General features: G+C 45.8%; 1 protein-coding gene across 2 annotated transcripts in view; it reads right to left on the bottom strand.

Moving 5' to 3' along the window:
- Positions 1 to 3,170, bottom strand: part of MAP2K4 (mitogen-activated protein kinase kinase 4) — a 130,292-nt gene extending 127,122 nt beyond the window's left edge. For both annotated transcript variants that reach the window (XM_060647248.3, XM_060647249.3), the window contains exon 1: positions 2,983 to 3,170. In XM_060647248.3, the coding sequence (XP_060503231.1) occupies positions 2,983 to 3,100 (118 nt within the window). In that variant the 5' untranslated portion in view covers positions 3,101 to 3,170. The remainder of the gene's footprint in view (positions 1 to 2,982) is intronic.
- Between the last annotated feature and the right edge of the window lie 18,237 nt (positions 3,171 to 21,407).

Genomic DNA, 21,407 nt, shown 5'->3' with positions numbered 1-21,407 from the left:
TAAAGAAAAAAAAAAAAAACATTAAAACAATGATGATGGCTGACATGTATCACACCCTCACTATGTCAGACCCATGCCATACATGCATTCACCAAGCACCTGTAAAGTGAGCATTATTCCTACTTTCCAACTGAAAACCTGAGGGTTAGAGAGGTTGAGTATCTTGCCCTAGGTCACAAAAATCTTAAATCCTGACGAGGGGATTCAAATCCAGGACTCCAGAGCTCTTAAATGTTATGGCATTAGGAAAACAATACTTCCCAATGTGGACCACACTCTTGGGTCACAAATGTCAAGCCATGAAAACAGTGTACAGGGTTATCCAGTGCTCAGCACAGAGCTTATCACACAGAAGGACCTCACATGTCTGTTAGATGAAATGTGTTCCATAAGTCCTGCAACTAGCTGTTTGAAAGAGGAGGGTCATTAACACGTCCCAGGAAGGCAATGTTTTACAGGGCAGCAAGTAGAAACAGATTGGAGGAAGGGGGTGGTATATACCAAACATCTTCTAAGGGTCTGAAGCCCGATCTAAAACCAAAGGTCTCTAGCAGAGGAAGCATGAAAGGTTGGGCTCTAAGCATACAAAGTAAACAAAAAAGGTCCTCAACTGCTCTTTAAGCTCATGGATTATAACCTGGATTGCACTAGACAACATCCGGCGACTTTCAGGTGCTTCTCTTCGTTCTGAGTCAGCAAAAAAAGGTTCAAGAACAAGACACTTCTAACTAGCAGGTTCCTCAGCCAATCAAGGCTAGACATGGTGCTGGTAAAAGAAAATTCATCAATAATCCAAAGAGAAGTCTATGTCCGCCTTCTCCCTTTTAAAACTAGGTTCCGCTTGTTGGAAAGGTTACTAGACATCAGAAACACAGAGGTGGCGGAGAAGAATGGAGAGCCTCAGAATATTGCCCAACCACAAGGGCACCACCGCAAGCTCCTCCCCATTCCGGAAGCTTGACACACACACAGTGTCCCCTCTGCCCGGAGCACGACAGTCATCTTTCCAGACAGGTCTTCTCCACCCCTCTTATCGAAGCACACCACACACTCCTCTTATCTTCCATCGCAAAACCCCGCTTCTTACCTTCCTAACACTCTTCTCCATGAGTAAGTTTTCTTATGTACCTGCGGACTGTCTTTCCTGCCCCGTCTCATCAGGAGGGAGGAGAATGCCCAACTAACTCTCTGCTGTATGCCCAGCACTAGAGTCTATGCCCAGCACTGGGAAGCTCAACATTTTTTAACCAAAATAATAATAATAATAATAATTAATAATAAATGTATACAGCTTTTTCAAACTATCAGCATCCCTACCCCCACCAAAATAAACTCCCCACCACACACACACACACACACACACACACACACACACACTATTTTTATAAGCTTTAGAAGTCACCCATTTTGCAAAAGCCATACAATCCTAAACTGTCGTTTTTCCGCCTCATTTCCAGCAACGACTGGACTGGAGAGCGGTCCTTGTCAGAAAACCCATCTTTTACGTCGTCTGCATACACACATATACACATTGGGCTGTGCAACACAGCAGCGGCCAACAACTACTTCGGTCTGAATTAATCATGAGGGCCTGCACAGAAAGTGTCCTCGGAGCTCTGACATCATCCCGTCTGTACATCACCATTCTTTACGTGTACTGAAATGATCTCCCAGGGAGCGCAACCAGCCGGGAGGGAAAACTTGAGGGCATCCTGTCTCTGCTTTCCTGAATCACGCACCCTCTCATCGACACGAAGACCCCAAGGCGGTTGAGACAGACCCGGGCACGCGGCTCAAGACACAGCAAGGAGCCCTGTCGGGAAGGTTCTAATCAGAGAGTAAAAATGTCACCATGGTGACACTGACCGCCGAGGGTATCGCGACCCATTCTGCTGATATTGTAACATAAGCGGTTAGCTGAAGTCGTCCAAGAGGTCGCTGAGATTCCCGGTTTTAAAAATAACAGGACTCCCCCGAAATCCCCCCCGAAAACTTCAGGGAATGGCCCCTGATGGGCTGGGGAGGGGTGGGGGTGGGGGTGGGGGTGGGGGGGCTGGTGTTTTCACAACACCCCCTCGGTCAGGAGCCACGCGGATTGGAATTCGCCTTCCCAGCGGGGGAGAAGCATTAATTCATTAAGGAGGAGGCGGCCTCGGACGTCCAGACACGACCCAGTACCACCGGGACCCCCTGCCTTTCTGTCTCCTGCGTCTCCCCCACTGAAACCGAATCCAGGGCTCTCGCGTATTTACGGATATTTCCAGCCTGTGCCACGCCAACGCGGTCACCCCGGGCCCGACGGCCGTCCGAACTACTAACCTTACAGGTGGCACAGGCCGGAGCAGCCCCTCCCCCACCCCACCCCCGTCCCTCCCCCTCCCCCTTCCCCTTCCCCTCCCCCCTCCCCCGCCCCCCGGGAAAGTTTGCAGGCGCGGGGGGGGGGGGGGGGTCCCCGCGGGGGGCGCCCAGTCGGCGGGCGGGCCCGGCTCCGGCGGCGCCCCGCGGGGAGCCAAGATGGCCCTGCGCGGGGCCCCAGGGCTGCGGCGGCGGGGCGCAGGGGGGAGGGGGGGGGGCGCCAGGCCGGGGCGCCGGGGACGCAGCGCCGCCGCCTACCTGCGCGGCGCGGCCCGGCCCGCGGGAGGCCAGCCCGGCGCGGGCCCGGAAACGCGGGCGGGGCGGCGCCAGGTGAGCGGCGGCGGCGGGGGCGGCCGCGGGGGCGGGCCCGGGCCAGGTGGGCCTCCCGCGGGCCCGGCGGGGGCCGAGCGGGGCGGGGTGGGGGGGGGGGGGTGCGCGGAGGCCGCGGGCCGGGGCCTGCGCGCGGGGCCGGGGCAGGGCCGGGCGCGCGGCGGGCGGGGGCGCGGGCCGCCCCGGTGGCTTCCTCGGCCGGGTCCGGGGGCGTCCGCGGGCCGCGGGGGACAGGCCGCGACGACGCCGACGGCCGCGCCGGGGGGGCGGGGGTCGCGGCGCTGGCGCGTTCCTTACCCTGCATGCTGCTGACGGCCGGGTGGCCCGGCGCCGGGGGCCCCACGGGGCCCGGGGTGCCGCTGCCGCTGCCGCCCCCGGAGCCGCCGCCGCCGCCGCTCGGGCTCGGAGCCGCCATTGTTGGGAGTGAGGAGCCGAGCGGCGCCGCGGCGGCTGCAATGCAGCAAGCTCGGCCTCTCGCACGGCCGAGGGGCGCGGCCAGCGCCCGCCTTGGCCACGCCCCCCGGCCCGCCCCCGACACGCCCCCCGGACACGCCTCCCGCCGCGCGCGCGCGCGCGCGCGCGCTCCGGAGCCCGACGCCGAGCCTCGCCCCTGCGGAGCCGCAGAACCGCCCAGGGCGCGGGTGCCCGGCCCGGGAGGAAGGCGGCCGGGCTGCCCCGGCGCTGCGGGCCGGCTCGCGGGGCCTAGGGCGCTTTGCAGCAGCGTTACGAGCGCGGGTGCGCCGGGGAGGTTAGGGGACGCAGAGCTTTCGTCGCTCCCGCAGAGGCCTGCGACCCCAAGAAGTTTACGAGCCCCCTCGTTGGAAACCACAGAAGCCGAAATCAGACCGGTCGAGCTGAACAGGACCCCCGGGGTCGTGCTTCCTGTCCAGCCTCTGGCAGGGCACTTCCAGAGGGCACTCTGGCTCTAGCTGTGGTCCCATCAGGAGCCCCTGTTAAGCTCCGCCCGACACCCCAACCCTCCACGCTGACCTGGGGGCTGCTACGGGGTGCTACTCGAAGCGACGACTCCGGACTCCTCTCCAAACTGTGAATCAGAATCTGCATTCTAAATAATATCCCCGGGAGGGGCGCTCAGTTAAGCGTCAGACTTCGGCTCAGGTCATGATCTCACAGCTCATGAGTTCGAGCCCCGGGTTGGGCTCTGTGCAGACAGCTCAGAGCCTGGAGCCTGCTTTGGATTCTGTGTCTCCTTTTCTCTCTGCTCCTCCCCTGCTTGTGCTCTCTCTCTCTCTCTGTCTCTCAAAAATAAATAAACGTTAAAAATTTTTTTTAAATAATAATAGTATCTCTAAGTAATTTGTATGAACCTTAAATGTGAAAAACGTATCTTAAGCCCCCAACATTCCCTGGCCTCCCAAAATACACTACTTACATCCCCAACTCCCCCCTCAACACACACTGGGTTCCTTTGCCCACCTGCTCTACACCGTAGAACACCAGCCATGGTCATTATTACCAACTATATAAAATGAAAACCTCCCCCCCAAACTCAGGGTTCCTCCAGTGCTTTGCACAGAGACTTTGATTCTAGGAACGCAGCAGCTAAAAGCAGAAAAAAATAGTCCTCTGTGAGGCTAAGAGTTTCTGGGCCAATGGAAATGTAATTGGTATGGTGAGACCCGGGTCTCCAGGCAGGGGTATGTCTTGCCTATAATTGAATGGCCAACTGAACTGTGCACTATCACAATTAATCTAAATGAATGACCAACTGTGCACTATCACAATTAATCTAAACTGTGGAGCTGGACGATCCCTGCCCTTTGGAAGCATTGCACAATGTATACAAGGGCCTCGTTCTCAAACCTCCTTCCACACAGACCTTATCTGTGCTGGAACTTCCTCATACCATGTTGGAAAAGTGTGTCCTCCGTCACAAGGGCCCTCTGCCTTCTTGCTGTGAACCCAACCTCAGCCTCCTCATGATTGCTCAGAAGCTAACAGGGGCTGCAGATGGGGCTTAGGAAAAGTAAGTCGGGGAGGCAACCAAGGCGTATTGAAGATGAAAACAGGAAGATGTACTTAAGGGGAGAGCCTTTCACTGAGTCTGCCTCGGAAAGGCCTGCCCTCAGAAGGTTTGGCTGACTGTCTTCAAGTCTAGCTCCTTATAAACGTTGCCGAATCGCCATCTAAGCATCAGGAGTCCACCTGGTTCTTGTTGGTCCTGGGGAATCCTGTATGTGGGGTCGTTGGGGGAATCTTATGAGAACCAGAAAGAAAAGTTTCCCGTCCAGGCTGTTCAGTCCAGAGGACAGGCTAAATATCCCATCTATGGCTTCCGCGTGGTGCTCCTGGAAAGAGAACAAATGACCAAGAAAAGGAGGAGGTGTGACTCAGTGAGATCCGTGACCTGAGCCGAAACCAAGAGTCGGACGCTTAACCGACAGAGCCACCCAGGCGCCCTGCCTGGTGTCCTTCTAAAGAGAATAAGGCACAGACACACACTGAGGGAAAACTGTGTGAAGACCCAAGGGAAGAGGTGACCATCTACAAACCAAGCAAGGAGACCTCAGAAGACATCAACCCTGCAAACACCTTGACCTCACGCTATGAGCCTCCGGGACTCTGAGAAAATAAATACCTGTTGTTTAAGCCACCTGGTCTGTGATACTTAGTTATGGCAGCCTTCGCCAACTCATACATGGTTCAGAAAATGAATTGCTTAAAAGGATAGGTCTTTTAGTAATAATAAGAGTAGCTGGCATAACCTTTTGGGAGTGGGAAAGCCTTTAAGTGATTAAGTGTCAATAATCAAGAAATTCATGGGCACTTGGCTGACTCGGTCAGAAGAGCATGCAACTCTTGATCTCAGTGTCTTGAGTTTAAGCCCCATGTTGGGTACAGAAATTATAAATCAATCAATCAATCAATCAATCTTTTTAAAAATTCACATTTGGAAGAGCTCCTTGAGAAAATCCCCAAATGAGCTTGAAGCTCTCAGCTCTGCCATGTAATATTTCTTTCCTTCTAAAAAGGATGGGAACAGCAGATTAAGACCACTGCCATGGGAGCACCTGGGTGGCTCAGTAGGTTAAGTGGCTGACTTCACTCAGGTCATGATCTCTCTGTTCTTAGAGTTCAAGCCCTGTGTCAGGTTCTGTGCTGACAGCTCAGAGCCTGGAGCCTGCCTCAGATTCTGTGTCTCCCACCCCCACTCGCTCTCTGTCTCTCTCTTTCTCAAAAATAACTTTAAAAAAATTTTTTTTAAAAAGACCATTGCTGTGAGCAATGTATGTCAATATCAGAGTACGTTGTCCCAAAAGAGGGTGCAGAGAAGTGTGCATATCTGCGGCTGGGATCATCTTTGTTTAGAAATCTAGCTTGCTGTTTTTTGTTTGTTTGTTTGTTTTTCTGAGAGAGAGAGAGCACAGGAGGGGCAGGGAGGGGCAGAGGGAGAGAGAGAGACAGAGAGAGAGAGAGAGAGAGAGAGAGAGAGAGAGAGTCTTAAGCAGAATCCATGCTCAGAGCCAAGCCAGACATGGGACTCGATCTTATGACCCCGGGATCGTGACCTGAGCCAAAATCAAGAGTTGGAGATTCAACCGACTGAGCCACCCAGGGATCCCTGGCTGGTTCTTTTTGATACCTATGTCTCAATGGTTAGATTCCAAAGACATGTTTCACTTCACATTCCAAATAAAGTAATAGTATTTAACTAGATTTCACTTTAGGACCCCAATGTCAGCCTCTGAGACAGCAAGAAGGGCCAAACACCACTATTTGGCTGGGCCAATCACCATTATCATAGCCCCTATAAAGGCTCAGCAGCTTGGCTTTGAGCAAAACCATCTCCTGTCCACCCCCCCCATCACTGAGGGCTCAAGACCAGATCATCCAATGACTGATTTTTGCCTCCCCAGGCAGAGGGCTGCAAGCTGTGCGGGTTTCTGGGTATTGGTTGAGTATTGCATTTAACTGGAAATAAAGCACATGTGAGAAGCTTTTAACTGCCCTCAAAAGAACCAAAATTCTGTCGAGTTCTGCTAAAAGAAGGCATTAATTAGGGACACCTGGGTGGCTTGGTTGGTTAAGCGTCTGACTGTTGGTTTCGGCTCAGGTCATGAGTTTGAGCCCCTGTGTCAGACACTGCGCTGACAGAGCCTGCTTGGGAGTCTCTCCCTCTCCTTCTCTCTCTATGCACACGCCCCACCCCACTTGCTCTCTCTCAAAATAATTGAATATAAAAAGCATTAATTGATTTTGACTATTAAAAATCATGCATGCATATACAAATTTATAGGTAAGGGGCACCTGGGCGGCTCAGTAGGTTGAGTCTCGAACTTCGGCTCAGGTCATGATCTCACAGCTCATGAGTTCGAGCCCCGCATCGGGCTCCGTGCTGACAGCTCAGAGCCTGGAGCCTGCTTCAGATTCTGTGTCTCCCTCTCTCTCTGCCCCTCCCCTGCTCATGCTCTGTCTCTCTCAAAACTAAATAAACATTAAAAATTTGTTTAAAGAGTAGAAAAATGGAAATACCTCACTCTAAGTCACTTACCACTATGTGAACAGTGACATTGAAGTATTAGCCATAGTCTGACCCGATACAAATATGTACTAGAAGGATATATGCTCATGGGCCAGAACATACCCACAGGCTGTCTTCATATTCTATATTCTGTTGATCTATCTTCACTATTAGAAAAACAAAAACAAAACAAAAACACAAAATGAAACAAACAAACAAAAATACAACAACAGTGGGCATTCTGGGGGGAAGGAAGGAGTGAAGCATGATTGGAAAGGGGCAGAAGGGAACTTTCCCTAAGGCAATGGTCATGTTCTGTACTTTGACAGGGGTTGGGTTACACAAGTGTATGCACTCATTAAAATGCTGCAAATATATGATATAGATTTGTGCATTTCAATGTGGGTAAAGTATACATAAAAAGAAAAAAAATCTAGAAATATCAAGTTCTAGCTAAAAGCATGAAAAAGTCTTCAGGAAAACATATACTGATATCTGCAATTGACTTTGAAATGTATCAAAAACAAGATGGCGAATGAAAGGATAGTGGGATGGATAAATGGATACATATGTGCAAAATCCAGGTAGTGAGTAGACTGGTGTGAACGATTTTTTTCAATTGCATGAAATTTTCATAATAAAATATTAGGGGGAAATGAAAAACCCAATAAAACAAAAAATCACACGTACATTAAACATATTGCTAAATTATATTGCCTCCTTGCCCAAAATTACAAACCAAGTAATATAACTTCTAATGACTGAGTATAAATTTGTCTAATTTAATTGAGTAGGTTTCTTACAAAAATCAGAAATTATTAAAACTTCTTACCTAAAGGAAAGGAATCACCTAGGGTACAGCTGTGTAGGGTCCTCATGTGCAAAGATATATGTTGCTGTGGACTTACGTTAGACCATTCGGGCACCTCTAGCTAAGTCAAGATCTTAGGATTTAATAATTACTTAAAGGAGGACATTGTGGTTTTTGTTTTCCAGATTAAGTAACAATATCTGGTTTGAATTTAATAACATTGTTTTGTTTCATTGTTGTTGTTGTTTTTTTTTTTTGTAACAGCTTTGAGCTGTAATTCACATACCATATAATTCACCCATTTGAAGTATACAGTTCAGCCTGATTATAGCTACCCTTGAGGGTAACATTGTATTCGACATTGTATTTAACATTGTATACACCTGCAGTGACCACTGAAATGCACAATGGCAGACATTGTATATTTTATAAACTAAAATAAAAATAAAATCAGGCGTTCATTTCAAGAAGAGCCATCTGGGGCACCTGGGTGGCTCAGTCGGGTAAGCGTCTGACTTTGGCTCAGGTCATGATCTCACGCTCCATGAGTTCGAGCCCGGTGTCAGACTCTGTGCTGACAGCTCGGCACCTGGAGCCTGCTTCGGATTCTGCGTCTCCCTCTCTGTCTGCCCCTCCCCGGCTCATGCTCTGTCTCTCTCTGTCTCAAAAATAAATAAACATTAAAAAAAATTAAAAAAAAAAAAAAAGAAGAGCCATCACAGCACAAACTCTTGTGACCATAGATCAGTCACTTTGGGTATAATCAGACTACATTAACTATACCAATCAGAGCTCAAGAAAGCTGTGCCTTTTCCCCAGAGATATACACAGAGCTGTTAGCTTACTCTAACCATCAGAAATCAGTAGCCAAACTTAATTAATAGTTGATAAAGTACTTTATCAGCCATGTAGATTAACTGACAAATTATTGCTAGACACGTAGGAATTCTCTATTTTTGGAATGTTGAAAAGATCGAATTACCCAATATTCAGAATTAATAATGAACTCATACACTATACATGGCATAAAAATGTTAATGAGGGGCGCCTGGGTGGCTCAGTCGGTTGAGCGCCCGACTTCGGCTCAGGTCATGAGCTCACGGTTCGTGAGTTCGAGCCCCACGTCAGGCCCTGTGCTGGCTGCTTGGAGCCTAGAGCCTACTTCAGATTCTGTGTCCTCTTTCTCTCTGCCCCCTTCCTGCTTGCTCTCTTTCTCTCTTTAAAAAAAAAAAAAAAAAATGTTAATGAGCAGGAGAGAAGATGTCACAAGAACAAAAAGTCAGAATTAGGTTTTATAAAAAGACAAAGCAGATAGAGTCTTTGGGAAAATGAAACTTAGCCTTACATTAGCCAGATGCTACAAGTTTTGTTAACACTAAATAATACATCTATGAAAACTACCCCATTGAACCCCAGGAACACTTCATATGTTTGTTTGTTTGTGGTACATAAATGCCAGACAAATTTTATTGAAGTTTTAATTTTATTATTATTTTTAGGTAATGTCTATGCCCATTGTGGTGCTCAAACTCACGACCCTGAGGGGCGCCTCAGTGGCTCTGTCGGTTGAGCGTCCAACTTCGGCTCAGGTCATGATCTCGCAGTTGACAAGTTTGAGCCCCGCGTCGGGCTCTGTGCTGACAACTCTGAGCCTGGAGCCTGCTTCAGATTCTGTGTCTCCCTCTTTCTCTGCCCCTCCCCCACTCATGCTCTGTCTTTCTCTGTCTCAAAAATAAATAAATACTAAAAAAATTTAAAAAAAAAACTCACGACCCTGAGATCAAGGGTCACATGCTCTATGTACTGAACCAGCCAGGCACCCCAACTTTTATTTATTTTAATACCTAAAAAGCACATAAACCAGCAAATGAACATTAACAATGAAATAGAAAAAAATGAGTAAAAGATAAATGCAAATAACTTATAAACAAGTGATTCCAAGTCTCATCCATAATTATAGTAATATGCATTAAAATAATAATATACACTTCCTTAGAAAATCGACAAATATGATTAGATAATATATTTTCCTGTTGACCTTTTTTATTTTTTAAAATATATTTTAATGCTTATTATTTATTTTTGAGAGAGAGACAGAGTGCCAGTGGGGAAGGAATAGAGAGAGAGGGAGACACAGAATCTGAAGCAGGCTCCAGGCTCTGAGCTGTCAGCACAGAGCCTGATGTGGGGCTCGAACCCAAAGACCCTGAGATCTTGACCTGAGTCGAAGTTGGACACACTAACTGAGCCACCCAGGTGCCCTGTTGACCTTTTTAAAAAATTTTTATTAAAAAAATGTTTTTTATTTATTTATGTAATCTCTACACGCAACAAAGGGCTCAAACTCATGACCCTGAGATGAAGAGTCACATGCTCTAATGACTGAGCCAGCCAGGCACCCCAACTTTTATTTATTTTAATAGCTAAAAAGTACATAAACCAATAAACGAACATCAACACTGAAATAGAAAAAGAAGAGTAAAAGATAAATACAAATGGCTTATGAAACAGTGATTCCAAGTCTCATTCATAATTATGGTAATATGCATTAAAATAATAAAACACACTTGGGGCGCCTGGGTGATTCAGTAGGTTAAGCGTCCAGCTTCAGCTCAGGTCATGATCTCATGGTTCATGAGTTCAAGCCCCGCGTTGGGCTCTGTGCTGACAGCTCAGAGCCTGGAGCCTGCTTCAGATTCTGTGTCCCCTCTCTCTCCACACCACCCCTGCTTGTGCTCTCTCTCTCTTTCAAAAATGAATAAACATTAAAAATTTTTTTTCCAATAATAATATACACTTCCTTAGAAAATAGACAAATGTAATTAAGTAATATATTTTCCTGTTGACTTTTTTTAGTTTTTTAAATATATTTTAATGTTTATTACTTATTTTTGAGAGAGAGAGAGACAGAGCATGAGCAGGGGAGGGGCAGAGAGAGACACAGAATCCGAAGCAGGCTCCAGGCTCCGAGCTGTCAGCACAGAGCCTGTCGTGGGGCTTGAACTCACGAACTGTGAGATCTTGACCTGAGCCGAAGTTGGACACTTAACTGACTGAGCCACCCAGGTGCCCTGTTGAACTTAAAAAAAAAAAAAAAAAATTATTTATTTATGTAATCTCGACACCCAACATAGGGCTCAAACCTCATGACCCTGAGATCAAGAGTCACATGCTCTGCTGACTGAGCCAGCCAGGCACCCCTTCTGTTGACCTTTCTAACAAATGAACTATTTCAGGTACAAGTTGCCATTAGTTTGAAGAAAGGTTTTTGTTAACTAAAGTCACTTCATCCATTTAAAGGCGGTCTCCCCCTGATCTTATCTCAGTTCTCAAACAGAAACTGGCACACGGCCCCTGATAGCTCACAAAACATAGGTGCATTCTCATACCAGTTCAGAGTTGTTAAGACTTTCCCGTTGATGTGACCTCAGAATTTGTTATAAGGAAATAAGATTTGGGGGCGCCTGACTGCCTCAGTTCGTAGACCATGTGATTCTCCATCTCAGGGTTGTGAGTTCGAGCCCCATGTTGGACGTAGAGATTACTTAAAAATAAATTCTTGGGGCACCTGGGTGGCTCAGTTGGTTGAGCGTCTGACTTTGGCTCAGGTCATGATCTCGGGGTTCGTGAGTTGGAGCCCCATGTCCGGCTCTGTGCTGACAGCTCAGAGCCTGCAGCCTGCTTCAGATTCTGTGTGTCCCTCTCTCTGCCCCTCCCCCACTCATGCTCTGTCCCTCTTGCTTTCAAAAATAAATAAAACGTAAAAAAAGTTTTAAAAATGCAAAGACTAGGTTGCCTGGGTGGCTCAGTTGGTTAAGCATCGGACTCCTGATCTCAGCTCAGGTCTTGATCTCAGGGTCATGAGCTCACGCCCAACACTATGTGAAGCCTACTTTAAAAAAAAAAAAAAAAAAAAAAAAAAAAAGGCAAGGATGTTTCACATCACTCAAAGAAAACAGAGTGCAAATTAAAACCACACCAAGTTACCATTTTTTTTCAATTATCTAACAAGCAAAATTTACACAATATGTTGATACGAGTGTGGAAAATGGACATTCTATACATTGCTGATGGGAATACATATTTGCACAATCACTGAAGGGCAATGTAGCAATATCTATCAAAATTACAAATGCATTTTCCCTTTAACCCAAAGATTATATAGTTCTAGGAGTTTATTCCTGCAGATACACTTATTTTTAAACTTTTTTTTAACGTGTATTCATTTTTGTGAGACAGAGAGAGAGAGAGAGAGAGAGAGAGACAAAGCATGAGTGGGGGAGGGGCAGAGAGAGAGAGAGAGGGAGACGCAGAATCTGAAGCAGGCTCCAGGCTCTGGGCTGTCAGCACAGAGCCCAACGTGGGGCTTGAACTCACAGACGGTGAGATCATGACCTGAGCCGAAGTCGGACACTTAACCCACTGAGCCCCCCAGGTACCCCTAAACAGTTACATTTTACACTTGATCTTAGCCAAAAGGCCAAGAAGCGATTAAACAGTTACCTTTTAAAATGACTCAAAAACATACATTATTTTTTTCTTAACGTTTTATTTATTTTTGAGACAGGGAGAGACAGAGCATGAACAGGGGAGGGTCAGAGAGAGGGAGACACAGAATCTGAAACAGGCTCCAGGCTCTGAGCCGTCAGCACAGAGCCCGATGTGGGGCTCGAACTCACGGACCCCGAGATCATGACCTGAGCCGAAGTTGGCCGCTCAACCGACTGAGCCACCCAGGTGCTCCCAAAAAACATAAATTATTTTTGAAGTATTTTATAAAAAGGTCTTTTTCTTATACATATAGATTCTATTTGACTTCCAGAAAATGTTTCCATTTTTCTTTTTATTAAATCGGAAATGTACTGAGTTTTTATTCTTGGCTACAATTCTGCTTGAATACCAAAGAATTATAAGATACGTAGATGATGAATCCTGTAAGAATTCAGTAGACATTTATTACTGGATTAATACAGCAAAATTCATCGATAGTACTTTTTTACTTAGAAGTCTTCTTTGGCGGAGGTCCTGGGTGGCTCAGTCAAAGTGTCTGACTTTGGCTCAGGTCATGACTCATGGCTCATGAGTTCGAGCCCCACATCAGGCTCACTGTTGTCAGCACAGAGCCCGCCTTGGATCCTCTGTCCTCCCCCTCCCCCCCCCCCCCCCGCCGCCTCCCCTCTATAGCTTAAGGTCTCTCTCTCTCAAAAATGAATAAATATTAAAAAAAAAAATCTTCATGGGTTCTTTTAATCTGCAAACTTGGGTGGTGTGAGTGGTTCTCAGAGTAGCTCTGTGGGACACATAGGCTCACAAACAAGGTTGTCTACACCAGTCCGTGTCTCTTTGAACATATCCTGGAACAATGTGACTGTTGGGGGTGCTGACCCACCCACACCCCCAGTGGAGAATCTGTGTATAACTTTTGGCTCCCTAAAAACTTAGCCGATAAAACCTATTGTTGACTGGAAGCCTTACCAATAACACAAATAGTCAATTAAGTTGTATTTCGCATATCATATGTATTATACATTGTATTCTTACAATAAAGTAAGCTAGAGCAAAGAAAACAGTACTAAGAAAATCACAAGAAAAAGAATGTACATTTACAATACTGCACTTTATTTTTTGAGAAAAAAAAAAAACTTCATGTATAAGAAAACCCACACTGTTCAAACCCATGTGGTCCAAAGGCCCACTGTATATGTTTTCAGGTACATGGAGGAAATCCAAGATCATTTAGTGTATTCTTCACTGAGGAAGAAGTACAGATCCCACTTTATAAGTGAGGACAACCCCAAATACAGCAAAACTTTGGATCGCGAGTAACTTGTTCTGCAAGTGTTCTACAAGACCAGCAAACATTTCTAATAAATTTTAACTTAATAAATGATCGATGTCTTGCCATATGCATCACACGATGCTGAACATCACACAATCACAACTGAGTGATCACAATGGTTCTTCTCTCTCTTGCTGAGGGATTGTGGGTGATCGTTCAATGCAATGTCACATTTCCTTGAAATCCTCAAAAGGAGGCAAAGCAAGTGTCATTGGATAGGCTCCTTGTTAAAGTTGTACGAAAAGAAGAAGATTCCACTGAGCCAATAGATAGCCATGATTCTGTTAGCGATAGTGAACGTCTTCCTACGCAATAACCCTCCTCTCTCTTATCTCCGTCACACCATCATAAAGGTGTTCAAAGGTAAGTGCAGGTGAATTTGTTTCTTTTTCTTCATATTTTGTATTTTCTTTATTATTTTGTATGATATTACAGCATTGTGATCATTTTTATACAAATATTTTTGGGTTGTGGAGTGAATCATCTAAGTTTCTATTATTTCTTATCAGGAGATTTGCTTTGATATACAAGTGCTTTGGATTACAAGCATGTTTCCAGAATGAATTACGCTAGCAAACCAAGGTTTTACTGTTCTTGTTTCCCTCTCCGAGATGGGACTTGAGATTCTAACTCCTTCTTTCCTTTTTTTTTTTTTTTTTTTTTTGTCCCCAGTGCACACTGGCTGAGATCTATATAACTCTAGTTCTCATATATCATGAATTTTTCCAGGGCAGTCACAATTGCAAATACTATGTTCCCAATTATGAACCATGAGAGCTCAATTCTGGTTCTGGAAATACAGGTACAGTACACCCAGGCTGAACTCTTGTCTGTTGACCTTGGCCAATTCCTTACTATTTCCCTCTTGGAAGTTCCCCTGCAAAAATGGGGAAATTGGAGAAGCAAAGTTCCTAGATGCCTCGTGCCTCAGCCAGATGAGCAAGCTGTGAACGTGCGAGGGTATTACCAAGGAATACGGCTCTGACAAAGACGATGCCCAGCCCCGTCTGCAGCAGTCAGCCGTGTCTTTCTGCACCGAGTACCCCTACACCCTCTGGCCGCCAAAGCTCTTAGACATCCCCAATGGGCTCTAAACCCCGGAATCCAAGTTGGGCATCATTAACATCTCATCTCCTGTGTTCTAGATAATATTCCTGGGCAATCTGATGCAAATGCCTTCAGAGGCCAGAGCCCCAATGGGCTCTAAACCCCGGAATCCAAGTTGGGCATCATTAACATCTCATCTCCTGTGTTCTAGATAATATTCCTGGGCAATCTGATGCAAATGCCTTCAGAGGCCAGGTAGTAAAGTGCTATGAACATATAAAGAGACCTGATTTAAAGGGATGGTCAGACTTAGGATGAACAGAGAACATGCACCATAAAAGGCATTCCCATTCAAAGAAAGTGTTAAAATTGTGTGTGTCACACAAAATACTGGCCGCCAGTTTGCAGCTCCTGGTTTGGAGGGTCCACAGTGGCATCGGAGAGAAGGGGTCTTGGATAGAACTCTGTTTGCTTTAAAGTATATGTGCCGTGCCTAATGCTTGGTGACCGGCTCCTTCCAACACGGGCTTGCTTTGTGCCTTTGGGACGTGCTGTTTTTTCTGCACGTTTCCACGGGCAACCCAAGCCTCCCTGCGGTGACCCTCTTCAAGACTTTCTAAGACGGGCTACCACTGTTGATCGACTTCCTTTTTTTCCCCTTCTCCTAACACTACATAATGAATAGGTTACATTCTGGAAAAACATTAAACAAACAAACAAACAAACAAACAAACCGTGGTGTCTGGTTAATCCCAATGCTTTTGTGTCTGTATGTTCTCCAATGTTCAGACCCCTTCTGCTAATTAGCTGTGGCAGATGAGTCACCTGTCTTGCTATCTCCCCAAGGGAAGAAAAAGCTTGCTTCTCCTATTGATCTAGGAGACCTTCAGGAGTCACCACATACTCCTGGAAGCTTCTGTCAGAGAGAGGAAAGTTCAATCTGCAAAAGCCAGTGCTGACAGAAACTCAACATGGGCAGATGTCCAGCCATTCCTAGCATCAGACAGCAGGCACAGATGGGGCTCCCCACTGTTCACTGCTGATGGGATTTACTGGAGTCAAGGCCATCAAGAAGAGGTAAATGTCACAGACATAGCAGGGGCAAAGTCTAGTCATCTGTCCGCTCAGCAAAAGGTCACGCAGCTTAAACCAAAGGGGGCTCATGAGTGCCAAGAAGTGACCGTGCAAAAAACAGGAGTCAGGTAACAAGGGGTCAAGATGAGGCACTTATACGGGGGCCAGAGAAGGAGAATCCTGGGTGGTGGAAGGTTTCAGGGGGTCTGGCTCCTCTTACTCAATCCTCTAAGAATGTTACCTGAATAGAACTCCCCAAGTTTTAAAGGGGCCCTGGTCAGTTAATGAGATGAAGAATCACCTCTAGAGTCAGATGCTTTCCAGATCAGCATTTTTCCAGAAAAAGAAGCTGGAGCTCTTTTTCTGGCACAAACTGAAATTCAAAAGGGGGATCAACGTGTATAGAGAGTCTTGACCAGGTTTGATCCCAGCATTCAGTGAATTTTAGGCCTAACACTCTCCTTCGTGAGGGAAACTGGAGTCTTGGTCTGTACAAGGACAGAGATTAAGCTCGGAACAAAGAGAGATAAAATAAACTGCAGATTGAGATGGCATCCACAATTTTCTTCTGGGATTACTTGCAGTCTTGAAGAAGTAGATGAAATGTATTTATTACACTATTGCAGACTGTATCACAGTTTAGGTTACTAAATTCATTTAGTTGAGACCACATTTCTAATCATTACAAAGTGTTTTGTTTTCCTTCTCTGATATTTGGGCATCATGTTGAAACACTGTGGCAAAAATGCTTATGCTCAGATATAATAATTTTTTTATGGTAATTCTTTTCATGAATGTATTCTAAAATGGATGGTATATAAAAATCAGGATACTGGTAACAGGGAGATTTTATTACGTGCCAGGCTCATCGCAGGCATTTTAATTTTTTAAATGTTTATTTTATTTTATTTTTTTATTGTTTATTTATTTTTGACAGAGACAGAGACAGAGCATGAGCGGTGGAGGGGCAGAGAGAGAGGGAGACATAGAATCCAAAGCAGGCTCCAGGCTCCGAGCTGTCAGCACAGAGCTTGACGTGGGGCTCGAATTCACAAACTGTGAGATCATGACCTGAGCCGAAGTCGGACGCTCAACCGACTGAGCCACCCAGGTGCCCCAATGTTTATTTTTGAGAGACAGACAGAGTGTGAGTGGGGGAGGAGCAGAGAGAGAGAGACACAGAATCTGAACCAGTCTCCAGGCTCCAAGCTATCAGGCCCCAGGCTCCGAGCTGTCAGCACAGAGCCCGATGCGGGGCTTGAACTCCTGAATCTCGAGATCATGACCTGAGCCGAAGTCGGACGCTTACCAACTGAGCCACCCAGGTGCCCCTCATTGCAGGCATTTTATATACATCATCTCAGTTAATTCTCTTAACAATCCTAAGAAGTAAGTGGTATTATGGGGCACCTGGGTGGCTCAGTCAGTTAAGTGCCTGACTCTTGGGTTTGGCTCAGGTCATGATCTCACAGCTTCACGAGTTTGAGCCCCATGTCAGGCTCTGTGCTGGCAGTGTGGAGCCTGCTTGGGATTCTCTCTCTCCTTCTCTCTCTACCCCTCCCCCACCTTCACTGTCTCTGTCTCTCTCAAAATAAATAAATAAACTCAAAAAAAAATTTTTCGAAGTAGGTGGTATTATATCTCTCATTTTATCAATGAGAAAACTTGAGGTGCCCAAAGGTGGCTACACTATGATCATAAAGAGGCTTCTTTCTTTCTTTCCTTCTTTCTTTCTTTCTTTCTTTTTAAAAAATGTTTATTTATTTTGAGAGGGAGAGGGACCTAGTGAGGGGCAGAGAGAGAGGCAGACAGAGGATCCAAAGCAAAGAGCCTGATGCGGGGCTCAAACCCAGGAACCAGGGGATCATGATCTGAGATGAAGTTGGATGCTTAACTGACTGAGCCACCCAGGTGTCCCCTAAAGAGGTTTCTATGGATAAAAGTCAGCACTGAAAACTTGTTCCGTTTTAGCTTCTGTCAAAAGCATCCTAGGGGCGCCTGGGTGGCGCAGTCGGTTAAGCGTCCGACTTCAGCCAGGTCACGATCTCGCGGCCCTGTGAGTTCGAGCCCCGCGTCAGGCTCTGGGCTGATGGCTCGGAGCCCGGAGCCTGTTTCCGATTCTGTGTCTCCCTCTCTCTCTGCCCCTCCCCCATTCATGCTCTGTCTCTCTCTGTCCCAAAAATAAATAAAAAACGTTGGAAAAAAAAAAAATTAAAAAAAAAAAAAAAAAAAAAAAAAAGCATCCTAATTACCAGCCAACTGTGTTACTCCCTGCGCTGTGCTCAAGTAAGTTTTGGAAACCCGCTAGATCTATTTGTCTCTTGAAGTTTGAGTTAATAGACCATCATCGATACCGTGTGCTGGAATGCTTCTCCTCAGATCAGTGCTAAAAGCATCACGCTGGAAATTTGTTTAAAAATCCTATATCCAGGTCCTACCTCGCAGAGAATCGTATTAAGGGCAAAGGCAAGAAATCTGGGTTTAACGTGCCTTCTGGGCCATGGATTTTCAGCCAGATTTGAGAAGCCTGATGTAGAGCAGCGGGCTCTACTCTTTTCTTTTTTTTTTTTTTTTTAATTTTTTTTTTTTCAACGTTTTTTATTTATTTTTGGGACAGAGAGAGACAGAGCATGAACGGGGGAGGGGCAGAGAGAGAGGGAGACACAGAATCGGAAACAGGCTCCAGGCTCCGAGCCATCAGCCCAGAGCCTGACGCGGGGCTCGAACTCACGGACCGCGAGATCCTCGCGGGGCTCGAACTCACAGACCGCGAGATCGTGACCTGGCTGAAGTCGGACGCTTAACCGACTGCGCCACCCAGGCGCCCCGGCTCTACTCTTTTCTAATCAAGCTCTCTTTTCTCTTTTTTTTAAAAGTGTATTTATTTTGAGAAAGAGAGAGTGTGTGTGTGTGTGTGTGTGTGTGTGTGTATGCAGGGGGTGGGGTGGGGGAGGGGGCAGAGAGAGGGGAAAGAGAGAATCCCAAGCAGGCTCCACACTCAGCTCAGAGCCCAGCAGGGGGCTCCATCTCCTGAACTGTGAGATCACGACCCAAGCGGAAATCAAGATGCTTAACCTACTGAGCCACCCAGGCGCCCCCGATGGAGTCTTGGTTTCACGCTCTGTTATGCCAAGATTTTTCAGGTCTTGTTCTAAGTTTATTTTTGACACTTAGCGTTAATGGTTGCCATAAGCGAAAATTGACACACACACATACACACACACACACACACACACACACACACACACACACAACCCTCCAAATGGAAAAAGTACATCATAGGCAGTACACATTCATTTTTCAGTACCATCTGCTAATTAAGCAAAAGTTTTTGATGAAATGGTGCTACCACTTTCCACAGTCCCTGATGTAAGTCAGTACCTCTTGCAAACTAATTGGAAGGCACGTTGCATTTTAACAATGCTAACCTGCAGACTTAGAATGAGAAGCACTAAAACTTTTTTTTTTTTACATGGATGGATTTTTATTCATTAGGACCTCAAAAGAGGATATCAAGCATTTTTCATTAGATTTAATGAAAGTTCATAAAGTACTTGACAGGATATTATACGACCTTAAACATTGCTGAAAAATTATCTTCATGTTCTGGATATATATTTTTTCTGGATAGATTAAATATATAATCTGTATGTATATAATCTCTCTCTCTCTCTAAATATATAGAATCTGTGTTATATAATCTTTATGCATTTGTAATTTGTATATGGTTAATAATCTGTATATATACACTGTCACATATACATACATGTTTACATACAGAGTATATACTTATATTTTCCTGTGTAATTATACATATATATACATGCATATGTATACTTACATATAGAATATATAAGTAGACATATTTTTGTATATATAAGTATATATACTATATATAAATATACATACATATATAGTTAGGATAACATAATAGTCACCTTAACTATGTAATAGTGGATACAATCATACATTTCTAATAGACTTCTTAATTTTTTAAAAATCTTTATTTTTGAGGGATAGAGACAGAGTGTGAGTGTGGGAGGAACAGAGAAAGAGGGAGACACAGAATCTGAAGCAGGCTCCTGGCTCTGAGCTGTCAGCACAGCTGACACGACACGGGGCTCAAACCCACGAACCGCAAGATCGTGACCTGAGCCGAAGTCGGACGCTCAACTGACTGAGCCACCCAGGCACCCCTCTAGTAGACTCCTTAATATTCGAAATTACTTTGCTTGAGTCTTGGTCAGGTCTGATCAGGTTGGCACAATTTCCCAACGTATCTGAAAAAGAGCTCATATGCTACAAGTGTGGTTCTATCATTTTCCTGTTGGTTAACTGTACCTGCATCAATTTTTTTAAGTGTATGTAATTATTTTTCAGAGAGACAGAGACTGGCAAGAGTAGGGGAAGGGGCAGAGAGAGAGAGAGGGAGACAGAGAATCCTAAGCAGGCTTTGCACTCTCAGTACGGAACCTGAGACGGGGCTCGAACTCATGGAACAGTGAGATCATGGCCTGAGCTGACACCAGGAGTCGGACGCTTATAACCGAATGAACCACCCAGGCACCCCTGTACCTGCATTATTAGTGTGCCCTTCAAACTGAGATTACTCTGCAGGAACTTTAAAAATGATGTGTTCATTTTGTTAGGATTCATTCAGTTAAAACTAGGTAATGTCATCCATAATTCCACTGAATACAGCACATGTCAATCTCAGCATATCTTGCTTATTATATTTCAATAATTAGAAAGCAAAGGAAGATGCAGGACCCTACTGTTAACTGCCCCATGGCATGGACCTTCTCCTCTTCCCTCATGGCGCCCCCCTTCTGTGACTCAAGTCTGCTCAGCATGACAAGTGAGGGGACATGCCAGTCCATTTTAGTCAATACTGGTGGGGCCGAATTTTTTTCTCATTTCTCCAGGTCCATGGACTTATTATTTATTATTTTTTTAATTTTTTTTAAAGTTTATTTATTTTTGAGACAGAGACAGCATGAGGCAGAGAGAGAGAGGGAGAGAGAGAGAATCCCAAGCAGGCTCCGCACTGCCAGTCTAGAGCCTGATGTGGGGTTTGAACCCACAAAACAGTGAGATCATGACCTGAGCCGAACCCAAGAGTTGGAAGCTTAACCAATTGAGCCACCCAGGCACCCCTCCAGGTCTGTGGATTTAGATGTTTAAAGGCATCTGCCTAAGGATGCAATGACTTTTTATATTAAAAAAAAAAAAAAAAAAAAAACAAAAAACCATAGGGTGCCTGGGTGGCTCAGTAGGTTAAACCTCTGACTTCAGCCCGGGTCATGATCCTACGCTTCGTGGGTTGGAGCCCCGCGTCGGGCTCTGTGCTGATGGCTTGGAGCCTAGAGCCTGCTTCGGAGTCTCTCTCTCATTCTCTCTCTCTCTCTGCCTCTCCCCCGCTTGCACTCTGTCTCTGTCTCTGTCTCTCTGTCTCCCAGGAATAAATA

The sequence above is a fragment of the Panthera onca genome, chromosome E1 (assembly GCF_046562875.1).
Source record: "Panthera onca isolate mPanOnc1 chromosome E1, mPanOnc1 haplotype 2, whole genome shotgun sequence".
NCBI classification, from domain to species: domain Eukaryota; kingdom Metazoa; phylum Chordata; class Mammalia; order Carnivora; family Felidae; genus Panthera; species Panthera onca.
The sequence above is the reverse complement of the archived record's forward strand: the minus strand, read 5'-3'. Positions and strand labels throughout refer to the sequence as shown.